A 21281-nucleotide genomic window follows, 5' to 3' on the forward strand; every position below is an offset into this window, starting at 1 on the left:
AGCCACATAGGCGTCCCACAATGGTAACATCTTATAGAACTATAGTACAATATTAAAATCAGAACAGACATTAATACAATCCAAAATTTATTCAGAGCTCACCATTTATATACACTCATTTGTGTATGTGTATGCAGTGCTATGCAATTTCATCACATGTAGATTCATGCAACCACCACAATCAATATAGAACTCTTCTGCCGCTGCAAAGATCTCCTGTGCTTCTTTTTTATAGCCATACCTACCCTGTTTCCCTAAATCCTGACAACCTCTAATCTGTCCTCCATCTCTGTAATTTTGTTATTTCAAAAATGTTACATAAATGTAACCATATAGTACACAATTTTATTTTTTAGGAGGTATCGGGGATTGAACCCAGGACCTTGTACATGGGCAGCAGGCACTCAACCACTGAGCTATATTACAATCCCCAGCATAACTTTTTGATATTGACTTTCTCACTCGGGATAATTCCCTTGAAACTATCCAAGCTGTTTTGTCTATCAATACTTCATTCCTTTTTATTGCTAAATAGTATTCCATGGTATGGAAATACTAGTTTGTTTAACCATTCACCCACTGAAGGACTTTTGGGTTATTTCCAGTTTGGGGCTATTATGAACAAAGCTGCTTTAAACATTCATGTACAGGTTTTATGTGAACATACATTTTCATTTCTCTGGGATAAATGCCCATAAGTGCAATTGATGGGTGGTATGTTAAGTACATGTTTAGCTTCATAAAAAATTGCCAAACAGTTTTCCAGAGTAGCTATACCATTTTATATTCCTATCAGCACTGTATCTGTGATGCAGTTTCTCAGCAGTACCTCTGATTTTGGCCATTTTGCCCTGCGATGGGACATATGTCACTCAGAGGGGTACACAGAGAAGCTCTTTTAAAAGTTGATGTGTAGGGGAAGCGGACGTGGCTCAACTGACAGAGCATCTGCCTAATATGTGGGAGGTCCGGGACTCAGTACCCAGGGTCTCCTGACCCAGACGGTGAGCTGACCCACGCGCAGTGCTGCCGCACACAAGGAATGCACCCCGCAAGGAGAGCCACCCCGTGCAAAAAAAGCACAGCCTGCCCAGGAGTGGCCCTGCAACACAGAGAGAGCTAACACAGCAAGATGAAGCAACAAAAAGAGACACAGATTCCTGGTGCCGCCTGACAAGAGTGCAGGCCGACACAGAAGAGTATGCAGCAGATGGACACAGAGAAAACAATGGGAGGGGGAGAGGGGAGTGAAATAAATAAAAATAAATCTTTTAAAATAAAAAAGGTTGTTGTATAGGTCCCATAGTTCAGAAGAGTCGTGTTCTTCTAAAAGTCACCGAGGTGAAATAGCACATTGTACTTGTGCTAGGAACCCAGTTGTTCCCTATTTAGTAATGCAGGAATTCTCAAAGTGTAGTCCCCAGACCAGCAGCATATCAGTATCACCTGGGAACTTGAGATGGGTGTTCTTGGACCCTAACCCAGACCCCCTGAATCAGAAACTCAAAGGATGGGGCCCAGCAATTAGTATTTTAACAAGCCCTGGCTCCTGTGGAGATAAGAGCTACTGTTTTATGCTATGACAAGCACAAAACTATCCTCAGCCTGAAGAAAAAAGAATAAGCCAACTAGGCAAGTCACAGTGCAACAGCAGAGAACACTCTAGAACACTGAGACACTAGAGACATTCCTTGTTCTAACTGTAGAAATCAAGGCATGGTAAATTCCACAGTAAAGGAGCTAGTCTCTGATAGAGACCATCAACTGCCCCACCACATATCAAAGAGGGGCAGAGGCCAGGCACTTACAAAGCATTCTGCAGCATCATCCATAATTCCCAGTTGGAAACGCTGTTCATCTTGGAAAGTCTTGGCCAAAGCACTGCGGAGAGTGTCAGATGGAAGCACTTTTTCACTACTACACTGAAACTGGTTAAAGATTCCCTACAGAGAAGAGGTTAGAGAACAGAAAAAGCATTATATTGTTATTAAGCTTCTACACATCCCTCTCTGTCATGATAGAATCTCCATGCTGAGAGCTATGGAACCAAATATATTTCCCATGGGTTTATATGCTTGCAGTTATTAATTTTTAAAAATAAAGAGTTAAAATGTAGGACATGATCTGTGCTAAAAAGGATCGTCACTTCTCTAGCTGAGATGCTGTCAAGGACACATTACAAGAGACCACTGTCATTAGTTAATGTAATGCACTCACCTCATTTCCTCTGATGCAGACACAATATAGACAAATAGGAGAAAGTTAAATGTAAATGGATTGGAAATTATTCCTTGGATGCTCATCCTATGACACTTGCTCCCCTTCATTTTAGTTTTTTCTTTTTAGGAGGTACCAGGGATTGAACCTGGGACCTCATACATGGGAAGCAGGCACTCAACCACTGAGCTACATCCACTCTGCACAATTTCCATTTTTAATACCGATTTTTGTGTTACCTATGTGTAGCTTTGTTTTTATAAAAAGTATCACACGGAATCTTACCTTTTCTCCCCAATTTGTCATTATTTTTCATATCTATGCATAATGATATATAGAGACCAAGTTTGTTCCTTTTCGCTGCTGTATAGCATTGCCTGCATAGCATTAGCCATTGTTTACTGATAGACAACTAAGCAGTTACCAATTTTTTGCTGCTATAAAGAGACTAAATCCAACTTAAATTTCCACCAGTGCATGACAACAAAATTCCCCATATCCTTGTCAGCAATTAACACAATCAGACTGGTTAATTTTAGTCTCTCTCACTATATTTAGTCTTTCTGTAAATATTATTTTTAATAAATATCTTCTCCCAGTCTACTAAACTTGGTTCTGGTGTATTTTGATGTAAAGCAATTTCTAATTAAGTGTATCTATCTTTTACATCTTCACCTATATATGAAACCCTGATAAATACAATGTTCAGAGAATGGAAACACAGAGTGGTAACAAGTGGCACCTGGCTTTGTAAGTCCTTCTCAAATGGTACTAGACCCTCCCCACAGAGAGCAGAATGTGCTCCTTGATATCACATAGTCCAGATGCTCACTAAACCACCCATATAAACAACTCACTCAGCAATGTGTTATATACCAACAACAGGCTTAGGTTTAGAGTGTCTCATTTCTGGTCTCATTAATAAGCCTGAAAAATAAAACTGGGAATTTTTCTTATGCGAAGAAATTGGTAAGAATTTTTACTGAGGGACATTCTTCTGGCCTGCTGTTCATCAAAGAATGGGAGGCCCCCAGCCTTTTTTTTTTTTTTTAAGATTTATTTTATGTATTTCTCTCCCCTTCCCCCCATTTTCGGCTCTCTCTGCCCATTCACTGTGTGTTCTTCTGCGTTTGCTTGCATTGTCAGGAGGCACCGGGAACCTGCATCTCTTTTTTGTTGTGTCATCTTGCTCTATCAGCTCTTCATGTGTGCGGGGCCACTCCTAGGCAGGCTGCGCTTCATTCGCACTGGGCAGCTCTCCTTGTGGGGCGCACTCCTTGCGTGTGGGGCACCCCTACACAGGGGGCACCCCTGCATGGCATGGCACTCCTTGCACATGGCAGCACTGCATGTGGGCCAGCTTACCACACGGTTTAGGAGGCCCTGGATATCGAACCCTGGACCCTCCATATGATAGGTGGATGCTCTATCAGTTGAGCCATGTCTGCTTCCCCCCACCAGCTTTTAATAACAGTCAATTCTTGGGAAGCGGACTTGGCCCAGTGGTTAGGGTGTCCGTCTACCACATGGGAAGTCCGCAGTTCAAACCCCAGGCCTCCTTGACCCATATGGAGGTGGCCCACGCGCAGTGCTGATGCGTGCAAAGAGTTCCGTGCCATGCAGGGGTGTCTCCCACACAGGGAAGCCCCACACGCAAGGAGTGCGCCCCATAAGGAGAGCCACCCAGCACGAAGGAAAGTTCAGCCTGCCCAGGAATGGTGCCGCACACATGGAGAGCTGACACAACAAGATGACGCAACAAAAAGAAACACAGATTCCCGTGCCACTGACAACAACAGAAGCGGACAAATAAGAACACGCAGCAAATGGACACAGAGAACAGACAACTGGGGGAGGGCGGGGGAAGGGGAGAGAAATAAATAAAATAAATCTTAAAAAAAAAAAGTCAATTCTTGTTCCTCATTCTACTTTACCTTCAGCATTTAACCCAGTTGATCTTTAAAATACTTTCATCCCTTAGCTTCCAGGGCTCTTCCTACTTTGTTGAACACTCCTTATCAACTCCTCTGCTGATTCCTTTTCAGTTCCCCCAAGGCTCATTCCTAAACCTCTTTATTTCTTTATATTTACTGGCTTAGCAGTCTCTTCTAGTTTCATGGTTTAGATACCATGCATACATTGACAACTCCCAATTTATATCAACAGCCCAAATCTCCCTCCTGAATTCCAGATTTGTATATCCAACCAAATATACTAGACATCTCCATTTGAATATAATAGGCATCTCAAATTTAACATGTCCAAAACAGAATTTCTCTGCCCAAAATCTGTTCCACCCATTCTTCCCTATCCCAGTACAAGGCAATACCATCCTTGCAGTTGGTTTAGGCCAAAATCCTTGAAATCTTCAACTATTTTCTTATTCTCACAACTCACATCCAATTGACTGGCAAGTCCTGTTATTTTCACCCTCAAAATATAACTAGACCCTACACTTCTCATCACCTCATCTGTTATTACCCTAGGCCAAACCTTATGATCTCTTCACTGGATGACTCAGTTTCTTGACTGGTCTCCCTGTTTCCTAAAGGAAATACACAGAAAGAGCAACACAGCAGTCAGATTTTTTTAAGTTAGACTATGTCATTCCTCTGCTCAGAACTCTTTTCTTTTTTATTTATTTATTTATCCACCACTCCCCCCCTTGTTGTTTGCAGTTGCTGTCTCCTTTCTGTGTCCATTTGCTGTGTGTTCTCTGTGTCTGCTCATCTTCTCCTTAGGAGGTACCAGGAACCAAACCTGGGACTTCCCATGTAGAAGAGAAGCACTCAATCACCTGAGCCACCTCAGCTCACTGCCTTTGTTTATTGTATTTCTCATAGCCTTTCTTCTGTGCCTCTTTTGTTGCATGAGCTTGCTGCACCTGCCGCCAGCTTGCCTTCTCCAGGAGGCACCAGGAACCAAAACCAGGACCTCCCATGTGGTAGGCAGAAGCCCAGTAGCTTGAGCCACATCTGCTTCCTTCAAAACTCTTTAAAAGCATCCCATTTCATACAGAGTAAAAGCCAAAGTGAAGACTCTGCACAATCAGGTCTACTATTCCACCTCTGGCTCACCCAAACTAGCCACATTGGCCCCCTGCTGTGCCTTTGAATGTTCTGACCTTGGGCCCTTGTACTTGTAGTTCTCTCTGCCTGGACTGCTCTTCCTCCAGATATGTGAAGCTCCATCACTCACTTCCTTCAGGTTCTTAATCAAATATTACCTTTTCAAGATAATATTCCCAGATCACCATATTTAAAATTACAAGCTCCCTCCCCCAAATCCCTGATCCTTTTCTTTTTTTCATAGCACTTATTATCATCTGTCATACCATGTGTTTTATTTATTATCTGACTCTACTCTCTAGAATACAAGTGTGAAGACAGGCATTTTTGTCCTCTTATTCACTGCTATATTTCCAGCACCTAGAACACTACTGGCATATAGAGTACAACATAAATACTTTCAAATAAATGAATAAATCATGTGATAGTGGTAGAACTTCTTAAGGAGAGATCTTATAAAGTCCTCTCTCGTTTGATTTTTTTAACAGATAAAGAATCATCTAGAAAAATTGAAAAAATTTCTTAAGGAAGTTAGCAAATCTCATTTCAAGAATTGTTTCCCCCATTCTGCTTCTCACTGGCATCCTCTCCCCTCCACACAATGAATATCTATCCCTGCAGCAGCACAAGAGCAAATTGCTATGTAAACTGCTATTATTTCCATACAAACAATTCCATATGATGTGGAGGAGGCAGTGCCAACAACGTATATCTAGTATTATTTAATAAACTAGGAGATGGGAGGAATCTATTTTAATTATTCTAAATTACTTTGGATCAACCTAGGAATCTATTCACAAGTCAATTATAAGGTCAGTGAAAGGCAGAGCAGGGCCTTCCATAATTCATTAAAGTATCTATCAGTGAACTCATAAAGGACAAATATTGTATGATCCCACTTACATGAAATAGCTAGAATAAGCAAATCCATAGAAACAGAATTAGATTAGAGGTTACCAGGGGCTGAGGGGATAAGGAATGGGAGTTATTGCTTAATGGGTAAAGAGTTTCTGTTTTGGGGTGATAAAGTTTTAGTAACGGAAGTTGATGGTAGCACAATACTATAGAAGCAATTAATATCATTGAACTGTACAATTAAAATAGTTAAAATAGGAAATTTGGTATTGTACATGTTACAATAAAAAAATTTAAAATTTCCCAGCCCTGACACTTACCAGCTATGTGACCTTGGGCAAGTTAACTTCCCTTGACCCCAGTTTCCTCTTTTAAATGAGGGTTAATAACAGTATTTACTTACAAGGATTATTTGAGGATTAAATTATATACATATAACTTAGACTAATGCCTGGTAGTAATATGGCTAAGTGCTACCATTATTAATCCATCTGGAAGTCATTTTAGGTTACTAAGTAGCCTAGCTGCTTCTGTCTATGCTGAAGAAGGACCATGAGTCAGAGATGCTTCTACCATGAGCTATTTCCCCAGTCTCTGAGATCTGGTAGGAAGGACCAAATTCTTCTCTATTCTATTGCTCCTAAGAGAGGTCAAGAGAGGTAGATTACCATGACCTAGATAACAAGGGTTTGGGATTAATTCAGCACAGAAAAGAAAAGACCTGAGGTCAGAGCTCTGCCTGCACCCATGGTGGGTCTCCAACAACAGATCAGGTTCTTGAATTCGTTGGCATCAATGTCTCCATGCTATATTCTTTTCTTACTTCTTAAATTACAGGCAGCTTTCTCCATACACACTAAGAATCTCAATGCTTTCTGAATAGCCTCTGTCTGCATCTTTTCTATTTTTAATTATTGTTATCTGTCTTGCTCTCCTATTGTTAGGAAGAAGCAAATGTATTAGGCATGAAGCAGCCTGAGCCTACCCAGCATGCAATCTGTGAAGCCGCAGCTCAGAAAGAAGCTGTAGCACAAAGCCCCTCTGTTAGGGCAGCACACTAACTCCTGTGTGTTCTTCTCACATGAGCACAGGGGCTGGAACGGGCCTCCTCCTGTTCCCTTTTTTCACCCTCCTCCCACCTTTCCCAGAGGGAGATCCTGTTCACACCAAAGAAAGCCAAGAACATTTCGTTCAGCAGTAAGAACAGGTGGCAGCACCAATAAGGAACAAAACCTGGTATTCTTCCAGTTGCTGAGTTCTATGGCAGCAAGAACCCAAACCTAGGAATCATTTTCCCCCATGGGATCCCTGATGGTTCTATTTTAAGAAACAGAGAAATCCCACCTTTGAAATTTATTTCTGCTCTTCTTCACAAGGTGCAACGAGAGGTCTTTACTTTTCCTTCTCAGGAAAAGGCAAATTCAGTGCGAATCACTTTTTGTCTGTTAACTATTTTCCTGGATATATTACAAAAGTAACAAAAACTTAATGACTAAAAGCAGGTGTTTCACCCACCCTTCTCTCTTGGATAAAGCCACAAAAATTGTACCCACATGAGCATATAATTATTTGGATTAGTAAAAACCATGTAAATAAGATAGAAGTGCCACAAAAACAGAAAATCTTTGTGCTTTGGCATCTACAAATGCAGCTCTTGCTTAAGGGTTTCCCCCTGCCCAAAACAGACTCTTGTCTTTAGGAAGGAACAGTTGTTTATTTCTCTCTCAGGATTTCCTCACCTTACTTCTAAAAGTCATAAGAAGGAGGCGGGGCAGTCAAGGAGAAGGAACGTCACTAATTTTGATGCTCTATAGGGGTGAGGGTCTTTGGAAAGTGCCCTGGTCAGCAGTTCAACTCATCCCTGAGAGGGTAAACAGCAATACCTTCTGCAAAGGCATGACATACATTACACGGCGGCACTAACTCAACTCTTATGGTTTCCCTTCTTGATCTGGGCTTCCCAACTCTCTCATCATTTTGACTCTATAATCACTTCTTTTCTTTGTACCTTGTAGAAATCATAGAACCTAAATGTAGCCAATCTGGCCTGTTTATAGTTACAACCGTCTGGAAAAATGATGAAGGATCTAGTCCTTGAGGGCCATTGACTACTGGAAAAGAGAACTTGCATGTTTTGTGTGGTCAAAGGAATGTTGAAAGTTCTCTCTTCTTTTTTTTTTTTTTTTTTTTTTTTTTTTAAGATTTATTTATTTATTTAATTTCCCCCCCTCCCCTGGTTGTCTGTTCTTGGTGTCTATTTGCTGCGTCTTGTTTCTTTGTCCGCTTCTGTTGTCGTCAGCGGCACGGGAAGTGTGGGCGGCGCCATTCCTCGGCAGGCTGCTCTTTCATTTCACGCTGGGCGGCTTTTCCTCACGGGCGCACTCCTTGCGCGTGGGGGAGCCCCACGCGGGGGACACCCTTGCGTGGCACGGCACTCCTTGCGTGCATCAGCGCTGCGCATGGCCAGCTCCACACGGGTCAAGGAGGTCCGGGGTTTGAACCGTGGACCTCCCATATGGTAGACGGACGCCCTAACCACTGGGCCAAAGTCCGTTTCCCAGAAAGTTCTCTCTTCTTAACAAAGGAAAGCGTTTTCAAAGTTACCCTTTTAGCACCCAAAATCACAGGGTTCTTAACATTTTATTACAGAAAATCATGAACATAACTAAAGCGTAAAGAACAGTAATAATAAAGCTCCCAGGGAAACGGACTTGGCCCAGTGGTTAGGGTGTCCGTCTACCACATAGGAGGTCCACGGTTCAAACCCCGGGCCTCCTTGACCCATGTGGAGCTGGCCCATGCGCAGTGCTGATGCGCGCAAGGAGTGCCCTGCCACGCTGGGGTGTCCCCTGCGTAGGGGAGCCCCACGGCACGGAGAACGCCCCGTAAGGAGAGCCGCCCAGCATGAAAGAAAGTGCAGCCTGCCCAGGAATGGCGCCACCCACACTTCCTATGCCGCTGACAACAACAGAAGCAGACAAAAAAATAACACGCAGCAAATAGACACAGACAACAGAAAACGGGGGGGGGGGGGGGGGGGGGATTAAATAAATAAATAAATCTTTTTTAAAAAACCACACACACAAAAAACTCCCATGGACCCATCATGCAGCTTTTTTATTTATTTTATTTTTTTAAGGTACAGGGGTCAGAGATTGAACCCCAGACCTTGTATGTGGGAAGCTGGCACTCAACTATATCTGCTCCCCCGAGTTGGTTTTTCTGCTTGTTTGCTTGTTGTTTTTGTTTTTAGAAGGCACTGGGGCCAAACCCAGGACCTCCCATGTGTGAAGCAGGTGCTCAACCGCTTGAGCCACATCTGCTCCCCTCAAGCCACATCTGCTCCCCTCATCCAGCTTTCACAATTATCAACCTGTGGCCAACTTACTCCCCTCCCAAATCATTCTGAAGCAAATACTAGACATTACTCATCTGTAACTATTTCAGGATGTAACTCTAAATAATAAGGACTCTTTTTGCGAAACCATACCCATATCATTATCACACTAAAATAAAATCAATAATAATTCTTTAGTAGCATCAAATAGCCAGTCAGTTTTGTCCTTGGGATTCTCTAACCTAACGTCTAAAATCAGCTATATTCTGGACATCCTGATTAGAAAGTCTTTGTCAGTATCTTTAAATTAAATCTGGTTATCAATACCCTATCTCCCCCATAAGTTTAGGGCTTTATTTGCACCTACTTACAGGGGACCTTCTGAATATGCACACAGATTTTGAGATTGCATAAGATTCAGGATCAACCATAAACTCTGGGAAGGAATCATGATGATCCATATTTTTCCTTCCAGTAATATCCTCTATTGAATACCACATACAATTCTGAATTCCAAATTTTAAAAAGGAAGAAGGATTTTATACTATCCAAGGAGATCCACTAAAAGTACTAAATGTTTGGGGGCAGGGGATTATGTCAGTGATTAAATTACTTAATAATATTTAAACTAGATACATCATAATGGGTCTTTAAGACTAATAAAGGATAATCAAAAGGCCAAATAAATATGCTTATATCCATAAGTGATCAAAACAGGGAAGTTCAACTCAAGTAGATGATTTTTGGATTAGACATAATGACATACTTCCTAAAGTGAAGGTTATTTCTTACTAGCTAAAATTTCTAGGGAACATACTAGAAATCTAATTTCCTGGTTTAAACAGTCAGTGCAAGATAATGGATTTTCTCCTCTCTGATACTAGCCATAACTAAAGAAAAATGAAGAATCTTCCATTCTTACAATATACAAAAGAAAGGACTAAATTAATAAAGAATGATGAATAATTTCTTATACCACTTTACTACCTGTGCCAATACTTCATTACCCAAAAGACAAGTAGCAAATGGTCTACAGTCAAAAAAATATTGAGGGATTTGTTCCCTGAACTCTCAAATTTCTCCCCAATTAACAAATATAAACCTTCCTGCCCTATTAGAACTAACAAGCAGTCTAATTAACTGCTCTCCAGACACAGACTTATATTCTAAGATGCATATATAACTCTGTTTTCCCTCCACCTCCCTAACAATTCTCTGCTTTTTATGCCTTATACTATCACTCTTAAAAGAAAATTCACTAATTGAGAAGATCTGTTAAATTTAATCAATCAATGCAGCATTCTTCTTTGCCTATAACAAAAAACACTCTGTCCTACATCCTGGCACTGCAAAGCCTCTAGTACAATCCCTGGAAGGAGAACAAAATCTTTGTGGCATACTAAGTACAGAGGGCGGATTTCCTCCCCTGAAAACAGATAAATAAATAAGCCAACACCAAAGTAAAGTCATACCCTGGGGGTTGGGGGTGTGTAAAAGCACATTCAATATGAAAAATAATAAGAGCTCTGGGTTATAAGCATGAAACTATTTAGGTCAGGAAAAATCTTTTAGTAACACTAAATGGGAATAAAGCTGGAGTTTTAGAGGAGACAGGAAAATTAATTAGCACATAAATCTTTTCTATTTGCTGAGACAGAGCTGACAGGCATTGTGGGTCCAAGCAAACATAAAGACACATTGGCACAAACTCCTTTTAAAGAAAGCCATCATAAATAATGCACATGCAAAATGTTGAGGTTGAAATTACTTTAGGTAATTAAGAAAAAGCTACATAGGAAAAAAAATAAATGTTTATAGGATCAAAAGAAATAGAGTATCATAAATATTATAAATAAGTCACCAAAAAGCAATGATAAGTACTGGTGAAGATCACAAGGCAAAGGAATATTGACAGATATTCATAGAAGAAGAAGAAAAAAATAACCAAAGACAAGACCCAAAGGTGTTCACCTAAGTGTATTTTAGGGGTTGAGGCAAGGGAAAGCATAAACTGGACAGAGAACAGGAATATAGCTGGAGAGAATGAGACTTAAAAGGATAAACCCCTCATCTAAACATCAGGTTAAGGGAGAGTTGGCTATCCTCTGATTAATCTAGGAACATGTTTGTGTTTCTTTTTGTCCTTAATAGTGGGTTTTAGAGCTGAACAATTGGATAATTGTGTTCAACACAAAGAATTCTAATTTACAGAATTGGCAAATTCTATACATACTACTTCAAATTAAGGGACTTTTGAGTTTCCTGTTTTGAAAAGAAATTTACAAAATAAGAATTTTACATATCAAACTTAGCATTAAAGAATGCAAACAGGTTATAAAGAATCAGCAAAGAGTAATTTTTACTAGCCATACTAAACAGTCCTCTCATTTTTAAATGGGGAAAAGGTGGAAAAATGAGACCTAAATATATAGAATTTCACCCACACTGAAACATGACAAAGTAACATATAACTTAGCCACAGGATACCCAGGTAACTCTTCTGCTGGCCTTCACTCTTCCATTCAGCAGATCTTCTCACCAACCAGTTCCCCAACACACATACCCATCTCACCCTTCCCTTAACAAAAGAAGCATGAAAGATTAGCAGCCCAACTAAAAAGTACGAGACCAAAAGCCACAATAAGAAAATTTCTTTTTAGTTAAACAAGTAATAGTGAGAGAGTGCATAAAAGACAAACAGAAAAAGAGGGAAAAGAAGGCAAGTACCAAAAAATTCTATAACTAAAATCCAAGAACTACTAAAAGAGCATATCAACCCAGAAAACCAGAGTGTTTATTATGATTCAGGCACTATTGTAGACTCTGTGAGGAACACTAAGAGGGGAGAAAAGCTGAGCCACCTTCCCCAAAACTCATTCAGCCATGCTATACATCGTTAAATGCACAATTAAGGATCTAGAGACAGTACCATAAAAATTTTTTTAAAAACTTCATGAAGGAGGTAAATACTGAAGCAAAATTGGATGTGGTTTGGTAGAAAGGAAAGAGAACACTCCAGGCAAAGGAAATGGTGTCTGAAATGTCTAACAAGTAAGCTTAGCAAGTGCACCATCTGCTATCATAGCTGAAAAGAAGAGTACCTGGGGAGGGAAAAGAGGTAAAAGAAAGTGTGAAAATAGTTTTTAAAATGTCTACAATCATGCATTTTTAAGTGATTTAAGAGACAATTGGGAGCCACTTTAAGGTTATAAGAAAGTATTAACTTCAAAATAGCACTCCAGAATATTCTTAGAATAGAACAAATAAAGTAGGGAGATGCTAGATTGCGTGGCAATTTAGGGGTTTGGGAAAAAAAACAAAACACTCTTTTTGTGAAAACAGTGAGCCAAAAGACTCACTAACAGAAATATCAGACTACAGAGGAGGCATAAAGAGAAATGATCGTCTCTCTTGTGGAATTCCAGCAATTTTTTGTTTTCGTCTTTATACTCCAGTGTTTATACTTTCTAGTATGATTGCAGTACTATTCTATATTTTATAATAAAAACATCAGACCTATAAAGAACAAACCTAATGCATATGTACAGCTGAATAATAAACAAAGGTCCATGTGTCCTCTATCCAATTTAAGAAATGGAAAAATTAATGAGTTTGAGCCTCCCCACCTGATTACAGTCTCTTCCTTCACCTTCCAGTGGTAACCACTCTCCTGAATTTTGTGAAAAGCATTCCCTTTCTTTTCTCTACAGTTTTATTACATGCATGTATACTAGGCAATATCACTTTTTTAAGTTTTTTAAACTATTTATTTTGAAATAATTTCAAACTTAGTTGCAAAAATAATACAAAAACCATAGGCAATTCCAAAATACTCCCACCCAGATACCCAGATCCACCAATTCTTGACATTTTGCCACATTTGCCATGTCATTCTACCTATCTATCCATCCATCCATCCGTCTATTTTAAAAACAGGTTGTGTACAACCTATTCCTTGAACACTTAATATTTCCATGTGCATTTCCTAAGAACAATGATATTCAACTTCTATATCCATTTTAAGGGCAGTTATCAAGTTCAAAAAACTTAACAGTGAAATTTGACAAGTCTATATTCCAGTTTTTTCCATAAGCCCCAATAATGTCTTTGGGCATTTTCTCCTCCATTATTACATCCAGTCCCAGGATCATGTACTACATTTAATTGCCATTGCCTCTTTATTCTTTCTTTTTTAAATTATGGAAACATATATACAACATAAGCTTTTCCCATCTCAAGCATACAATTCAGTGGGATTACAATTATTGTGCTACTTTCACCACCATCTATTACCAGAATTTTTCCATGACCCCAAACAGAAAACTTATGCACTAACTCCCCATTTCCTTCCCCCTGGCCCCTGTTAACCTCTAATCCAGGGATTCTTAACAAGGGGTACATGACCTTGAATTGAAATTTTAAAAAAAGTTCTTGCGGGGACATGTTGGTGCAGGTGTAATATATTTATTAAAAAATACACAGTATAGAGTGGGCTTAGTAAGGGGTCCATGGTTTTTACCTGATGGCCAAAGGGTCTTTGGAACAAAAAAGATTAAGAACCCCTGCTCTCATCAATTTTGTCTTTATGAATTTGCATATTCTGGCTATTTGTCTAAGGGGAAGCATTCACTATCAGTCCTTTTGTTTGACTTATTTCACCCAACATGATGTCTTCAAGTTCATCTATGTTGTGCCATGAATAATATTCCATTGAATGGATTTATGACATTTTGTTTATCTATTCATCTGTTGATGGTCGCCTTTTGGCTATTGTGAATAACACTGCTATGAACATTGGTTTACAAACATCTGATCATGTCCCTGTTTTCAATTCTTTTGGGTATATACCTGGAAGTGGAATTGCTGGGTCATATGGTAACATTGGTTACATACGTTTATCTTTGCACTGTTGCTGTATCATTTCACAATCCCGCCAACACTGTACTAGGGGTTTCTACTTCTCCGAATCTTCACCAGCACTTGTTATTTTCCATTTTTAAAATAACAGACATTTTAGAGGGTGTCAGGTAGTAATTGCTTAGCTTTGTTTGCTTCTGTTTTATATATAAATAGATGCAGTTTATGCAGTCTTCTGTGACTTCATTTTATATTCAATGTTATGTTTTGATATAAGTTGATATATGTTAACTGTAGGTCATTCATTTTTGCTGCTACATAGTATTTCACCATGGGAATAAATCAAAACTTTTAAGTCCAGTCTACTGTACTTGGAAATATGGCTTATTTCCATTTTTCTATAATCATAAACATTACTATTTTGAACATTCTGAAATATCACTCCTGGTACAAAAGGTTTTCTACAATGTATATTTAGGAGTGGAATTGCTTCTTGCATGGTATTTGCATGTTCAATTTTTCTAGATAATGGCAAACTGTTTTCTTAAGTAATGGTATCAATTTATATTTCAACCAGCAATGTATATAAGTTCCCATTATTCCACCTTTTTAATAATATTTAATTTTATCAGACTTTTAAATTTCTACCAACCTGGTAGAAAGGTATGTGGCTTACATTTTTCAGATTACTAATGAGGGCAAACGTCCTTCTGAGAAATACCCATTTGTGTCCTTTGCTCATTTTTCTATTGACTCATTTATCTTGAACTTCAGGAGTTCTGGATATTTATCCTTTATTGGTTATGTATGTTGCAAATATTTTCTCCTCCTTTGTAGCCTTGTCTCTTTACTCTCCTTATAGAGTTTTTTGATAAACATACATTCTTGAATTTTTTGGAGTAAAATGTATCAAATTTTACCTTTGTTTTGCACTTCCGTGTCTTATTTAATAAAACTTTTCCTATCCCTGAAGTCATGATATTCTCTCACATTTTCCTCTAAAACTTTTAAAATTTTATCTTTCACATTTTACCTTTTAATTCATCTACAATTTAGTTTTGGTATAAGGTAGAGACCTAATTTCTTTTTTCTATATGGATAACCAATTGCTGGGTTTATTGAAAAACCTACTCTTTCCCTTTTGATTCATATGGCCTTATCCTAAAAAGCAAGTTTCCTTATGTCTGTTTCTGGACTCTAGATTTTGTTCCATTGGTCTGTCATGCTGTGTTTGTAACATCATTGTCTTAGTGTATTTTATAATAAGTCTTTAAGAATTCCAAAAAGGGAGGTTATGCTTGTAAACTGGTCTGTTCCTCTGGGCATCATGCCCTTTGATTGTATTAGATTCAGCTGAGATGCCTTTGATTAAATTATGTTAAGATTAGGGCTTTTACTGATTATACACTTTGGGTTGAATAGCCAGAATCACCAGCTATGTACAGTGAGGGAAGCATACAGAGATTGAGAGGTGAGAAATTTTCTTGTTTGTCTGTTTTTTTATTATTATTATCGAAATAATGAAATGCTCTAATAATGACTGAAGAGATGAACACAAAACTATGTGATTATAACAAATACCTGTATACTTTGGATGAACTGAATGCTTTATTAATATGCATTAATAAAATTGATTTGTTTTCTAAAAAAATTAGGGCTTTGATTCAACCACATCATTAGGGCATATAGGGTTAAGTCCTTGCATCCCTTGGTAGACTATATAATGGATACTCAATCAAGAAAACACAGGGAAGAGGATGTGGCTCAAGTAGTTGAGTACCTGCCTACCACATGGAGGTCCCAGGTTTGGTTCCCGGGGCCTCCTAAAGACGTGCAAGATGGCGAGATGGGGGAAACGGACTTTGGCCCAGTGGTTAGGGCGTCCGTCTACCATATGGGAGGTCTGCGGTTCAAGCCCCGGGCCTCCTTGACCCGTGTGGAGCTGGCCCAAGCGCAGTGCTGATGTGCGCAAGGAGTGCTGTGCTACACAGGGGTGTCCCCCGCGTAGGGGAGCCCCACGTGCAAGGAGTGCACCCATAAGGAGAGCCGCCCAGCACGAAGGAGGGAGCAGCCTGCCGAGGAATGGCACCGCCCACACTTACTGTGCCGCTGACGACAACAGAAGCGGACAAAGAAACAAGACGCAGCAAAAAGACACAGAAAACAGACTCCCGGGGGAGGGAAGGGGAATTAAATAAATAAATAAATAAATAAATCTTAAAAAAAAAAAAGTTGTATAAAAAAAAAAAGATGGCGAGATGGTGCAACAAGATGGCATAACAAGGACACACAACAAGCAGGGAGCGGAGGTGGCTCAAGCAGTTGGGCACCTCCCTCCCACATGGGAGGTCTTGGGTTCAGTTTCAAACACAGAGCAAAAAACGAGACAGGGGGAGAAATAAATAAATAAAATAAATCTTCAAACAAACAAGCAAAACAGAAGTACACACACAGAGAAGAACACAAAGGAAGAGAGATGGCTCAGTTAGACACAGCAGAGTTCCCGTAAAGACAGATGAGCCTGACAGTCTACAGCTGACCTTGTGAAGAAAACAGGGCAGCTGAGCCTAGAAACAAACAAGCCCCGGGGAGAGAGACAGCCTACACCAATCTACAGCTGAGATCAGAAGAAGCTAGGACCACAGAGCTTTAAGAGGAAGGACAGCTAACCCTCACAGACATCACCTGCCACCTTCTTTCAACATGTGGCAAATGACTTTGGGTAAGAGAAAGTACTTCTTCGTTACCTTGAGTTGGACTCTTTATGGGCTTCTGACTGTAAGCTTCACCCCAAATAAATACCCTTTATAAAAGTCAACAGAGTTTTGGTACTTTGCACCTGCACCCCTTTTGGCTGACTAATACAATACCTGATAAATTATGACAGTCACTTGTACTGTTGGCCAAATATTTCTAATTCTTCACCCTTTCAAGGAGATTAGAGGATCACACTTCTGGGCCCCTTATGGCTCAGTGGGACCATATGATTATTCCTGGTCAGTGAATTATAAGCAGGACCAACCTGTGGTACTCTTAGTTGAGCATTTAATTGCCTATACAACACCCTTAGGAGCTCTTTTTCCCTCTGCTTTAGCAAGTAGAAATTTGCAACATGGTTGCACCGTTGGTACCAGAGTTTCTAATTGACTATAATCAGTAGTGCAGTGGACAAGTAATGTGCAGTGGACAAGTAATATAAATAAGAAATAAATCTTTGATAAGTTTACCAGTGAGATTTTAGGATTTGTCTGTTACCGTAGCATAACCTAGCCTATCCTAATACATAGAGCAAGTTGCTCTTTCGGAGTTCTTCTTTAGGATTGTCTTATCTATTCATCATGCTCTGTCATGTAAATTTCAGAATCTAACTACATTTCGCATGTTCCAGGAAAAATGTGCTGGTCAGAGAATAAATTAGTACCACCACACAGGAAAACAGTCGGCATTACCTAATAAAGTTGAAAATATTCTTATGTTCTACTCCTGAACATACAAACAAGAGAAATGTATATATACACATAAACAAGAGACATACACAAGAATGTTCTTAGCAAAATAAAAAACTAGAAACAACTCAAATGACTACTGACCGTAGAATCCATAAACATTCATTATTTATACAATGAATCATATAGCAATGAAAATGAATAAACTGGACCTGTACACAATATGGATAAATCTTATACATATATTGCTGAGCTAAAGACAAAAAATTTTTCACAGAATGATTCCACTTACAATAAATTGAAAAAAAACATCAATTTTTAATCATATTGTTTAAGAACAGAGAGATTGGTAGCCAAACTACCAAATAAAATAAGAATGTGATTATCACAAAAAATGAGGATAGTGGTTACCCCTGGGGAGAGAGAAGGGTGTGACTGAGAAAGCTAGGAGGGAGAAGGCCTTTGGTGCTGGCAATATTCTATTTTGAGCTGAATGGCTGTCACAAGGTGTTCGCTTTATGACTACTCATTATATACAGGGTCTCTGGGGGGACTTGCATAAATGCCCTGCATCTTTTTTGTTAAATTTATTTATATCTATCTTATAGATTTTGTTGCTATTATAAAAACCATCTCTCTAGGTTGCATTTTCTAATTGCTGCTAGTGTATAGAAATGGGATCGGTGTTATACATTGATCTTACATGCAACAACCTGCTAAAGCTCTCTTACTGATCTAGTAGTTTATCTGTAAATTCTTTGTTTTTTTTTAAATAGTTAATCACAACATCTGCAAACAATGAAAACTTTTTCTTATTTTGTTTTTTATACCATTCTCTCATCTTATTATGCTGACTAGAACCTAGTTCCAGTTCTATACTGAATTGAATTATTCCCATATTCTATAAAACATATTTTAAGAAAGGGACAAAAAGAGACATCCCATAGGAGAACCTCTGTGTTGACTGTCCATTGAGGCTTACTATTTCTCCCTTTACTCATCATCCCTACCCTGCTCTCAGAAAATGGATTCCTCTAGCCTGGATGAGGAATACATCTTAAAAACTATGATTATTCTAACAATTTAAATTTCTCAGCTACTAGAATAATGTTCAGCACATCCATGTTTTCAAATTAATCCATCTGCATTACAAATCTATAATTTTCAAACTGAAGTATACTAAAACTGAAAGAATGCAAAAAATGCCACCTAAAATCTGAAGTACATATAATCTACAGCCTAATTATTTAACATTTATAGAGCACTGAGGGTCTGAAAAACACTTTAGAAAATAAAATAAAATCTTTAATACAGTCCCAACATAGCAAAAAAAAGCAGTGAAGGAAAATGAATCTAAGGGGTAGATCAGACAGTGATGTGGTAAGGAGAGCACCAAAATTTTCTAACACATTCCCAGAGTTATGAAAACCCAAAATAAAGCCTCTGATCCCCTAAATTTATCTATCCATCACAATTAATTGCTTCTTTTTTTTTTTTATTTCTCTCCCCTTTCCCCTCCCCTCCACAGTTGTCTGCTCTCTGCGTCCATTTACTATGTGTTCTTCTGTGACCGCTTCTATCCTTATCAGCAGCACTGGGAATCTGTTTCTTTTTGTTGCATCATCTTGTTGTGCCAGCTCTCCGTGTGTGCAGCGCCATTCCTGGGCAGGCTGCATTTTCTTTCACGTTGGGAGGCTCTCCTTACGGGGCACACTCCTTCCGTGTGGGGCTCCCCTACACGGGGGACACCCCTGCGTGGCAGGGGACTCCTTGTGCACATCAGCACTGTGCATAGGTCAGCTCCACACAGGTCAAGGAGGTTCAGAGTTTGAACCACGGACCTCTCATGTGGTAGGCAGGCGCCGTATCCATTGGGCCAAGTCTGCTTCCCTCAATTGCTTCTTTAAATAGGTCCCAAGATATTTTTTCCACTCCAAGTACCGTTTTGTATTTGGGTGTCTCCGAGGGTGTCCCATAAAGTCTTGTAGTTGGCTTTCTCCATCTCTCCAGCTTATATGATGATATTGATTTACATTAAAGTAACAATTTGTCCTTCTGGAAAATGAAACCTAAGAGGTGGCAGCCAGTTCTCCAGAGTCCACCTGGATCAATGAAGAACAGCACACTCCTAACTCATCAATGGCATATATATTCCAACATCCCTTCATGCTACAGATAACAGTTTCCAGTTTCAGGAGATTCCTCTACCAGGGATTTCTCCAGGATTCACATTTTCGTTTTTATACCTAGTTTTTTGTTTGTTTGTTTTAATGCCAAGAACCAGATTTCCCTTGAGCTTGCTGACCAGGGGTCATTGTATTTCTTGTTTATCATAAATTAGATATCTAATGTCAATGTACCTTTCAGGAATTCAGGCCAAATGTTTCCTTAGATGGACTTCTGTCTGAATGACCATAGTAAAAAATGTTACAGTCAACTTGTAAACGATTTGGTTTTACTAAAATTTCATATTTGAACTTTCTAATTAACCAATAATTTATATCCTATTGAAGCAGACTATAAGATAGGGAATCAATAGATGGATCTGGAACCTGGCAGAGAGTCCACGTGAACATCAGTAACCCCCAAGATGGCTGCTGGAAGACCCCCACCCCCCAAGATCCTGCCATCCAGAACAAAGACTTCTTCTGCAAGCCAGGAGAAGCCCGGGTTAGTCCTTAAGGACTTTATAATTGGGTCCTCATAAGGGATTGATGGGTGGGGTAATCAATCAAACCAAAAAACAGCTGGAACTCCTCCCTTGCCATTAGCAAAGTGGTAGAATAATTAACAGTTCAAAAAGCTGCAGGAGGGCCTGAATGAGTGCTCTCCTCTTCTGCTCCCTTGCCTCTGGACCCATTTCTGCCCTCTGCACACTGCTCTTGCCATTTTTCCTCTGCCACATGGCCATGCAAGTAAACCTGAGCATTTATAATCTATAATGAGGAATTGCAACTTGTAAATTGGCCCTCCTTATCACTTTTCACCCCCATCCTCTCTACCTGGGACCCCTGATCTGTTACTTTCTACCATTTCTCGTCCCTCCCTGCCTAAATAAATTACTGGCCAAGCTCACCAGCATGCTCTTGAAATTCATTTCTGCAGCATAGCCAAGAACCTAAATAAAATCCAGTAACACTATGCTTTACTAAAAGTTAATAATGCTTCCAAACAAAGGGTGAAGGAATAAGATGTTTGTGTCCCAAGTGGCAAGAAATTCAGAAGATTTAGGTATCTCTTTATATTAGTCAGCCAAAGGGGTGCTGATGCAAAATACCAGAAATCAGTTGGTTTTTATCAAGGGTATTTATCTGGGGTAGGAGCTTACGAATACCAGGCCATAAAGCATAAGTTACTTCCTTTACCATGTGTTGGAGCAAGATGACTGCTGTGTCTGCAAGGGTTCAGGCTTCCTGGGTTTCTCCCTTCCTCAGGATTCTTTTTCCCGGGCTCAGGGTTTCTCTCTTCCTGGGGCTTGCTTCTGCCTCCTCTGTGAGCTTA

At 39.5% G+C, this 21281-nt stretch overlaps 1 protein-coding gene across 50 annotated transcripts in view; it reads right to left on the bottom strand.

The window, feature by feature from the left end:
* USP54 (ubiquitin specific peptidase 54) overlaps positions 1 to 21281 on the bottom strand; it is a 141139-nt gene that overhangs the window by 43258 nt on the left and 76600 nt on the right. For 36 of the 50 annotated variants that reach the window (XR_011649054.1, XR_011649053.1, XR_011649043.1 and 33 more), the window contains one exon: positions 1809 to 1943. Coding sequence is in view for 37 of the 50 variants with exons in the window: in XM_058299045.1 (XP_058155028.1) it covers positions 1809 to 1943 (135 nt within the window). In the remaining 13 variants the exon portion in view is untranslated. The remainder of the gene's footprint in view (positions 1 to 1808; positions 1944 to 21281) is intronic. The other 14 variants (XM_058299051.2, XM_058299033.2, XM_071215861.1 and 11 more) reach the window with 1 other exon arrangement.

The sequence above is a fragment of the Dasypus novemcinctus genome, chromosome 6, assembly GCF_030445035.2.
Source record: "Dasypus novemcinctus isolate mDasNov1 chromosome 6, mDasNov1.1.hap2, whole genome shotgun sequence".
Taxonomy (NCBI): Eukaryota; Metazoa; Chordata; class Mammalia; order Cingulata; family Dasypodidae; genus Dasypus; species Dasypus novemcinctus.